The sequence below is a fragment of the Cryptomeria japonica genome, chromosome 3, assembly GCF_030272615.1.
Source record: "Cryptomeria japonica chromosome 3, Sugi_1.0, whole genome shotgun sequence".
Classification (NCBI taxonomy): Eukaryota; Viridiplantae; Streptophyta; class Pinopsida; order Cupressales; family Cupressaceae; genus Cryptomeria; species Cryptomeria japonica.
The window spans coordinates 808,591,316-808,601,315 of NC_081407.1; the positions used below are offsets into that span (position 1 = coordinate 808,591,316).

Genomic DNA, 10,000 nt, shown 5'->3' on the forward strand with positions numbered 1-10,000 from the left:
GAAAAAGGGATCTCTAGAAAAAAGTGTAGACTAACTACTAGTAATGATGAGGCCTATAAATTCATCACAACACCTACACTTATTTTATGTGCACAAGCTTCATTAAGACATTTGCAACATTCACTAAAGTGTCAATGTTTTCAAGCATTACATTACCCTTCCATCCTCTTCCATGTCACAAAAAAATGATACTAAACATCTATAAGTCATGTCTACATATAATAGTTAGGTTCTTTGTTAAGATAATTTGGAATGTTAACTATCATATCTAATTTTAAATGCTTCTTGACAACCCAACAATTGAACATAATTTATAACTAGAGTTCCTCGTTACAAACATGAGTAGCTAACATGTACTTTGTCTCTATTGTGGATAAAATAACCACATCCAATTCCTTTCTAATTCAACTAAACAACTACCAAATAACTTAAAAATATAACCACTAGTAGATCTTTCACACTTTCTCTAGCTAACCTAGGAGAACATGTCCCCTTGTGACATAGCAACAATCCTTTTAATATATTTGAATCAAATATCACCAATCTTAGAGAAAATAGAAGTTCAAGGCAAAATCTAATAGAGCATAGAATAACTTGGCACACACTATCCATAGTCATACACACATAGAGAGGGAAAATATAATATCCTAGAAAAGACCCAAATTTGTAGACTCAACCTTGGAAAATATAATATCCTAGAAAAGACCCAAATTTGTAGACTCGACCCTAGAAAATATAATATCCTAGAAAAGAGCTTCATTGGCAAAGAGCACATTTTTATAATAATGACAACTTAGATTTTAAAATTTTCAACAAACAATTCTCATTTTTTAGTTATTAAGCCATGCACCTTTTATTGATCTAAGTACCTTTAATTTCAGCCTATTAGCTCTCCTCAATTGTATTTATCTCATCGTAATATTAAAATATTAATATTTTTATTGCTCAAGTCTAATATCATATTTTATCTAGAATATAATCTATTTCTATCTTATTATCTTTAGTTCACCTTTTCAAAACATATTTCTTTCATGTAAGATTTAGTACAATTTTTTCTAAATCTTTTCAATTTAAATTCATTTTCCAAATCAAGTATTACATAATATATCTTCAAACAAATCATAATAAAAAATTAGAAACAAAAGATTATTACATAAAATATATTTATAAATCAATAATTAAACAATTCATTATTCAATTAAATTACAATATCAAATTAAAAAGAAAATATTAATCACTATATAATAATAATCACATATTTTAACAATAAATGTCAAATATACTAATTATTTACTCTCCCTTAAATTTTACTACACATTGTCAACATGATCACTCAATCTTATCCGCATTACTTTAGAAGTTTGTATTCCAGGGAATACTATAAAACTAATGTTGCTTTCGATTTCTTCCCACCTGCAATTCATTCACAATAAAAGAAATCATGGAGTGACTAACTTTTGTTCAAACTTAACAGTAAGAATTGTTTATATATAACAAATTAATTTATAAAAGAAAATTTATAAATATATTTACACAATTACATTTTATTCTGTGTCGTCACTATAATATTTTTTATGTTTAAATGTTTTAATTAAAATAACAATACATTATTCTAAGGTTAATCGATTTTAATTAAACAAACCTTAAAATCTGAACTCTGAATTATAAGATCAGGCTTAGAGATACTAAATTTAAGATGATGAATAGAGAAAATTACTGGTAGCGTGTGAGAAAGTGATGAAGAAAAACACACATCTCTAACATTGCCAAATCCTTTCCAGGACACATCCTGCTTCCTCCTCCAAATGCCATCAAATTTCCATTCTGTACACCAAAATTATCAATAACTTTTCATGATCATTTTAAAGTTGTTTATATTTACATTTATGTTCACCTACACAATATTCTTTCAAAGATTAATGATAATTATTTAGTCATATATATATGATAGTTTCTAGATTAACAATTTTCCAATCAATAAAACTGAAAAACTCATCAACTAACAATGAAATGACCCTAACAAATATTCATGTTCTTTAAAGATTGAACACAATATGATCACCGTATATTATGAAGAGTAAAAGAGAATCATTTTACCTTCATTTTCCAGGGGTCGAATACAGCTGAATTTTCAGATGAATTTGTTTTTGCATTTGTTTCTGTCAGGCAAAGTAGCATTTTCCATCCCTTGGGAATCATATAACCTGTGAATAACCAATCAATATTAAATTTAGATATAACCTGCAAATAAGTAATCAATATTAAATTTAGATATAGCACTCTTCACCCGTACTCAGCAATAGCCAAAAATAAAATAAAAAAATAGAAGTGTTCTTTTAACTGCCAACAAACCAACCTTGTATTTCTATATCTTTGGTTGCTTTTCTAATAGTTGCAGGAACTACATTTGCCGCTCTAATTGTCTCCTGTATTATCTGCAGGAGAAATAACTGAGTTCAGCAAATGTCATGCAAGTATAATGATATTGCCATTTCAGCACTCACCTTCTGAGTAAAGTGCATTGATTTGTAATCTTCCCAAGATAATCTCTCTTCAGATGAACTTTTTCTACTGATAATGCCTTGGTGCTCCAACTGCGTGATTCATGAAACATATAATAAATTAAATGTTTTATGGTATTCAATTTGTTATTTTTGGATTTGATCGTGTATGCAATTTTTATATGTTTTATGGTATTCAATATGTTATTTTTTAATTTAATTATATATGTCATTTTTACATCAACGAATGATGTAATCTTACATCTTCTTAGCATTCTCTTTCATTGTAATTTTGGATCACAGACTCTCTTTCATCCTAATGATGAATCATGAAATGTGATTTGAAATGACGATGTAAAAATTAATACACCAGGACCAGATGGCTTCCCTACGGATTTCTATAAGAAATGCTGGCATATCTTAGGTCAGGAACTCTCGGAAGCTCTGGAGTGTTCAAGAAGATCAGGGAAAATTCTTAAAGAGGTAAATAATACCTTCATAGCTCTCATTCCAAAGAAGGAGAAGGTAGAAAATCTTGGAGATTATAGGCCTATTTCCCTATGCAACACAGTCTATAAAATCCTCTCAAAAGTGATTACTAACAGAATGAAGCCTCTCATGAATAGCATCATCTCAGAAGAATAGACAGGGTTTGTACCGGGCCGTTCAATTCTTGATGGAGTGATCGTAGCGCAAGAAGCAATCCATACCCTCCAAAGCACAAATAGGCTAGGTATGATAATAAAGTTAGACATCACAAAAGCTTATGATAGTGTAGATTGGCGTTTTCTTTGTAAAACCATGCAAGCTTTTGGCTTTGATAATCAATGGATAAATTGGGTATTTGAGTGCATCTCAACGCCCAAATTCTCAATACTGGTTAATGGAAAACCAGTGGGTTTTTTCTCTTCCTCAAGGGGTATTAGGCAAGGGGACCCCCTTTCTCCCTTCCTGTACATAATAATGGGGGAGGCTTTGGGAAGGGCCATCAAGGCTAGTCATGTCAACCATAAGTTAGAGGGAATCAAAATAACTAAAGACTTTGTAGTTACTCATCAGCAGTTCGTAGATGACAATCTTCTCTTGGGGACATCAAATGTAAAGGAAGCCACTCATCTCAACCAGATTTTAGAGATGTATGGCAGGGCTTTAGGCCAATTAAGAAATAAGGATAAAACTAAAGCCTTCTTCTTCACAACTCCAATCTCACTATAGACCAAAATTCTCAAAATTCTAAACTGCAAAGAAGGATGTCTTCCATGTACTTATTTGGGCATCCCAATAGATAGAGGCCTAAGGAACTCTAAATTCTGGGATCCCTTAAAACTCAAAGTCGAAAGAAGTGCAAATTCCTGGAAGGGCAAATGGTTATCTTGGGCGGGAAGACTAGTGATGATCCAAGCAGTGATCTCGGTCCTTCCAATTTATCTATTATCTATATTATCCTTAACATCTAATGCCAATTCCTTCATAATCAAGAAGATGAGAAATTTCTTTTGGAAAAACACCGAAGAGAAGCATAAGATTGCTCTAATAGCTTGGGAAAAAATTATTAAGCCTAGATCAATGGGTGGTCTAGGCATCAAGGACTTTAAATTGCAAAATATAGCCTTAGGGGCTAAACTAGTCTGGAAATTCATCAAAAACCCTAGTGCTTCTTGGGTCAGAATGCTGGCAACAAAGTATCTCCCAGATCAGAATTATCTTAACATCCTCAGATCAGGCAATTTCCCTAAGGGGTCCAGAACATGGAACTTCATTATCTCTTGTAGAAATCTGGTCTCAAATTTGATTTCTTGGGATATTCACGAGGGCTCATCTAGCCTATTTTGGGAGGACTCTTGGGGTGGTTATCCATATCCCTGCTACAGAACACTGGTTCAAACAGAATTGGGGCTCCAGAGTTAGAGACTCTCTGGAAATGGCTGACATGTCCAATCCACAAAGCTAAATATGGAAATCAATGGAGGGCTTGCCAATTCCAAGGGAGGATCTAGACGAACTCTTAGGCCATCTAGAAGCAAGAAACATCAGCCCCAGAAGAGGAGAAGACTCTCTTATTTGGGCGCCTTCCAAAACAGGACAGTATAACTCAAAAGATGGATACAAAATTCTTGTCAGCCCTGTAGAGTAGAGCAATCACAAAATCCCCCTGAAGATGTTTTGGAGTTCCAAAGTCATACCGAGAGCGGGCATCTTTGCATGGTTGGCAGTCTGGAAAAAAATTCTAACCGCAGATAAGTTCACAAGAATGGGCTATGAAGGTCCTTCAAGATGCATTTTGTGTAAAGCTCAATCAGAGTCAGTGGACCATCTCCTCTTGAATTGCCCCTTTGCTTCCAACTGCTGGAGATGGCTCTGTGCTAAATTGGAGCCGATCATAGCCTTGCCGAATGAAATCAAATCTCTATTCCAAAGTTGGCCCCTTCATACAAAGGAGAGCTCTCTGAGCCAAATTATGGAAGTGTCTCCATCATGTTTAATTTGGGAAATATGGAAAGAAAGGAACCGCAGGCTATTTGAAGGTAAAGCTAGGAGACATGAATCAATTCTGAATTCAATTGAATCGGCAATAGTGGATTCAGTTAACAACAGAACAACCTTTTCTTTGGACCAGCCCAAAGTTTTTTCTTCATGGGATGAGAATATCAGTCTAAAGTGGCAAGGCATTATTATCCCCTCATCTTCTCGCCAAAAAACCAATGAAAGAAAATATGCAATCTGGTCCCCCCCAAAGCCAGATTGGGTAAAATTGAATTTTGATGGGGCCTCCAAAGGCAATCCTGGCCCTTTCGGAATAGGCTATGTCATCAGAGATCAAACATGAGCAATTATTGGGAAAATGACAAAGCCAATCCCTCCAGACACCAATAACATAGCAGAGTTCACTGCTCTGCTACTTGGCTTGAAGGACTGCATCAACCATAGCCTCAAAAATGTTTCAGTGGAAGGAGACTCGGAGATAGCAATAAATGCTATAAGGAAAAAGAAAACCCCCAATTGGAGGCTCTAAGCTTTATTGGAAAGAATCCTAGAAAATTTGAACAGTCTTGAACACTTTAAGGCAAAACATATCTACAGAGAAGCAAATGAAGTGGCAGATGCCTTATCAAAAACAATAGCTCAAGGCACTTTCATTCACTGGTGGTCTCAGGGCATTTAGCCTACTAGTAAAGCAGATCGGGCAAGTTAACAAGATTTGTTCATACAAGGTTTGGGGCCGCCGTTTGCCAGCAGATTGGTGGTTCGTGGAATTTAAATTTGAACGCTTATTACCCGCCCTCTTTCTTGGCGTTGATCCCAATGACTATTTCCTTTCTTCAAATTTAAGCGTTCAGTCATGGTGGGCCCAGTTTAACCTAGCTAACAAACTGCTAAATCAAAATTTGCCTCCACAAAAATGGGATTCTCGAAGTTCCAACTGGAGAGCACCGTCACTCAGTCCTTTTGCATGAGCTGTCTGCAGGTTAATCCTTTCATCTACAGTTTGAGTAGATTTGGCTCGATCTGGGCATTTACTCTCTGCCACCTTTATGTGAGCCTTTATTGCCCCTCTAATCCTCATTATTACTTGTTGAGTCGTGCGCCCGATTTTCCTGCCGAAGTGTCCTCCTCTCGCTTCCTTCTTTCCTTCCTGCATCTTCTGGTTTTTCTCTCTAGTTTCCCTTCTCTCCTATCTTTTCCCTCGGCCACCATGTCCTCTGAGCCTCTATTTGGTTTTACCATGAGCGTTTTCCCGAGGCCTACCTCTTGCTTCGGTGCAGACACTCCTATCTCACTCAGTGCCTCTACCCGCTAGGTCTCTTTGAGAAGGATAATGGATTCAAGACTTAAACGTCTCCTTATCCATGCGGACCCTCCAGTTTTACTCACAGTCAAATTGATTCTGTGTAGCGCTCATTTGAGCAGGGATGAATATCCACGAGACAACACTAGTATCTCCTCCAGATTCGTGGCTTCTCTGCTGGACCAGAAGCTACCCAAGCAATCGGTTTGGAATCTCACCAGGGAGCTCTTTCTAGTGGAAATTCTTCAAGAATTTCAAGAAGTCTTAAATAAGGCCCTCTATGACTCTGGTGCACCCCGACCAAGCGACCAGATTCTTTTTAACGCCCACAGAGAGCTCATCAAATACTATCCATTCCTACTTGACCTGAAGGGTAAAGAACTGGATAGACACAGAGTCTTTGCCAGCGTAGGTCTGAGCTATCTCAAGTGGAGATTCTTATGAGACGACCCAGAGGCTTAAGGAAAAGAGGAGGATCTCTTCCAGTTTGCAAGGATGAACAAAATCCTACCTATGAATGTTGCAGAAGCAGAAACAAAACCAGAGTAGAGTTGCAGAGGTGGCTCAAGTAGGGGCCGAAGGAGCGCGGGTCCTGGCCGGGGTATCTCAGCAGGCAGAGGTCATGGTCGTCCAAGAATGCAGCCTCCGCAACCCGATCTCCCCACTTCAAGCTAGGCCCTTTTCTGTTGATACTTCATTTTGCCTACTGGATACTTAATTATATCTGTATATTTTTATTTGGCTTTAAACTTTCATGTTTAAATACTCTGGTTCTAAATTTTTGATGGCTCTGATAAAATGGCTAAACCATAAGCCTAAAGGTCTCCAACCCTTGGAGGGAACTATGTTATGTTGAGCTCTCTGAGAACAGGTGTTTTTGGAATGTTATGGAACTCAGAGAATAATCTATGTATTTAACCAAAATTAATATAAATTTGGCTCTGCCTTTACCTTTAACCAAAATTAATATAAATCTGGCTCTGCCTTTACCGATCAAAAAAAAAAATTGCATACACAATCAAATCCAGAAATAACAAATTGAATATTTACATAAATTTTAAAAATTTGCTACAATAGAATGTGTCATACTTACCCTAAGATCTTGCAAAGCTTTGGGGAAGTCATGGAGCAACTTGATTGTCATCATCATGGTGTTGGCTGTGGTGTCATATCCAGCGAAAATAGTGCCAACTAGAAAATCTAGAATTTGTTCATCGCTTAATTTTGTCTTGACATTTCCATTGATCTCTCCACGAAGCACTTCTGCAAGCAAATCGTCATGGAAATCCAGAGGGAGCTTTCTTCTCTCACGAACCTTCTCTCCTAGCTTCACAACAATTCTCTTTCTTGCCTGCATCACAATTTTCTAATCATTAAAAAATACAAGATTGCAATTCAAGCTTTTTCTACTTGATTGATCACCTGCAAGCTCTTTCTATATCGGCTGAAAGGAAGATCAAGAGGAACACGATACAAGCCATCAGCTAGCTCAAAGTAATCTTTCTTGAGATCCTCAATCTCTGATTCTTTCTTCAAACAGATCACCTTCCGTGCCCAGAAATAAAATGCCATCTACACATAAAATGTCATCTTTACCCACATTAAAAACCTTAAACACTTACTTCTCAAATCTATATTATTACTAGTAATTTTGAGATTTAGAAACAATAAAAATAGTCATGGTTAAACATACATCTCTGCACTTCTCATGCATATGAACAATTTTTCCACCTAAGTCGCTGAGATTCAATCGAACAAAGTCATCAATTTGAGCTAGAATTCGCCCTTTCAAAGTGTCCCCATTTATAAAGGACAACACAGCTCCTCGCATTCTCCTATGAAGGTCATGCTGCACTGCTATAATGTTCCATTTGCCCATCAAATCCATAAATGACTTGGGATGGCCAGGAACAAGCCCTCTACTCACGTCACTCAACAGTAGAGATCTGCTGACTTCCAGATCAGCACAAATAACAGTAGGGCATCCAAAAATATGTGTTTTAAATAGTTTTCCATATTTATTATGCCTCTTCTGCACAAAGCCATGGATATTCATCAGACATTCTCTAGTTTGTCCAACAAAAATCCACCCCATATTACCAGGAGGCAGATTCTTGTTAACCCCATAGTTTATCTTAAACGTTACGAAAACAGATAGAATGAGTAGCAAAATCAAGAGATAAAAAACCCATGTACTCGTCATGGTCAGGCTGTCTGAAATACGAATGTATAATTAAACTAAGATATTTGGGGATCCTTGGCCTCGAAAGCAATAAACAAATGAACTTATAAACTTCAGTTTTGGACGGCACATTGTGGTGATTATTTGCTGGGATCCTTATTCAGTTTTGGACGGCAGATTGTAGTGATCAATTGTTGAGAGCCCTTTTTCCAGTTTTGGACGGCACATTGTAGTGATTGATTGATGAGATCCTTTTGTGATGGAGAAGTATCATTACTACCTATTATCCGTGGTAGAAAATATTACTTAAAAACTCACATATTGAATATTTTCTTTGCATAGTAGTCTTCGGTGGTGGCCTGATTTCTAAACATTTTCGTTAGTTTTCTCTTTCCTTTCCAGGAAGGAACGTGTTCGCCTCCCATTTCTACAGGGCTCTCTTTCTATGCTTACTCTGATCCAATTCCCTCGTTAATTGATTGAGGCAAGGGTACAATATTGATTGAGGGAGACGGAAATACAAATGGATATTTTTTTAGTTTATGATATTGTATGATTTATTTTTGGGTTTATCATATTTTGATCTAATTTCTTCTGCCTCAAATTTTTATTTGATATGAAATTGTTCTGTCACATCCTACGCAATCAAACCTAAAGAATGGTAAAGGAGGAGAGCAATATCATAGGTATGGGGAGAGTAATGGCATAGGAATGGGTGTCATGATAGGAAAAGAGGGTAGGAAAAGAGGGTGGGAGGTTTGAACAGATTTAACGAGTAATGGGTATAATTGATGGGTGTCATGATAGGAAAAGAGGATGGGAGGTTTGAACAGATTTAATGGGTAATGGGTATAATTGATTGAGGTGTCTTGGTCATTGATGAGATATGAAAATGAAAATGGATTTTTTTATAGTTTATGATATTGGACGATCTATTTTTAAATTTATAATATTCTGATCCACTTTCGTGTGTCCTTCCCAAATCTTCTTTTGATATGAAAATATTTTGTCACATCCCACAGTCAAACCTAAAGAATTGTAGAGGGGGAGAGTAGTGGCATAGGTATGGTTGTCATGATAGGAAAGAGGATAGGAGATGATAGATATAACGAGGAATGGGTACAATTGATTAAAGGGTCCCTGTCATTAATGAGACATGAAAATTGAAAAGGAAATGAATTTTTTTTATAAATAGGCGATCTATTTTTAAATTTACAGATGATTTATAGTAAATAAATCTACTTCATATTTAATATTGAAAGCATTCTCATCAATAAATCTTTTATAATTTGTAATATATTGAATGATACGTATAAATGAAATATACATACCCTACCCTCTACAAAATCCCATTATCTGTCCAATTTCATGTGAAAGGAAGGACGTAAGGCAGTTTCATGTGATTAAAAGAGAGTAGAGATAGACGTATGGTGAGTTTTATTCGTTGTATTTGTTCCAAATGCATTGAAGGAGACACAAGTGATGTGAACAAATTTCACGTCAATGCCTAAAAGATGGGCAAATTTCATA

At 36.2% G+C, this 10,000-nt stretch overlaps 1 protein-coding gene across 3 annotated transcripts; it reads right to left on the minus strand.

The window, feature by feature from the left end:
• Positions 1-1,239: 1,239 nt before the first annotated feature.
• Positions 1,240-8,633, minus strand: LOC131054376 (cytochrome P450 85A1). Of its 3 annotated transcripts, none has more exons than XM_057988878.2 (8): positions 7,982-8,633; positions 7,711-7,860; positions 7,382-7,639; positions 2,505-2,594; positions 2,357-2,435; positions 2,098-2,204; positions 1,754-1,824; positions 1,240-1,413 (listed from the first exon to the last, which is right to left on the minus strand). In XM_057988878.2, exons 1-8 carry the CDS (start codon positions 8,489-8,491, stop codon positions 1,311-1,313), a joined length of 1,368 nt encoding a protein of 455 aa, XP_057844861.2. In that variant the 5' UTR covers positions 8,492-8,633; the 3' UTR covers positions 1,240-1,310. The 3 variants fall into 3 exon arrangements, with proteins under 3 accessions (XP_057844861.2, XP_057844860.2, XP_057844862.2); XM_057988877.2 differs by having other exon boundaries at positions 1,718-1,824; XM_057988879.2 differs by lacking the exon at positions 2,505-2,594 and having other exon boundaries at positions 1,718-1,824.
• Positions 8,634-10,000: the final 1,367 nt, after the last annotated feature.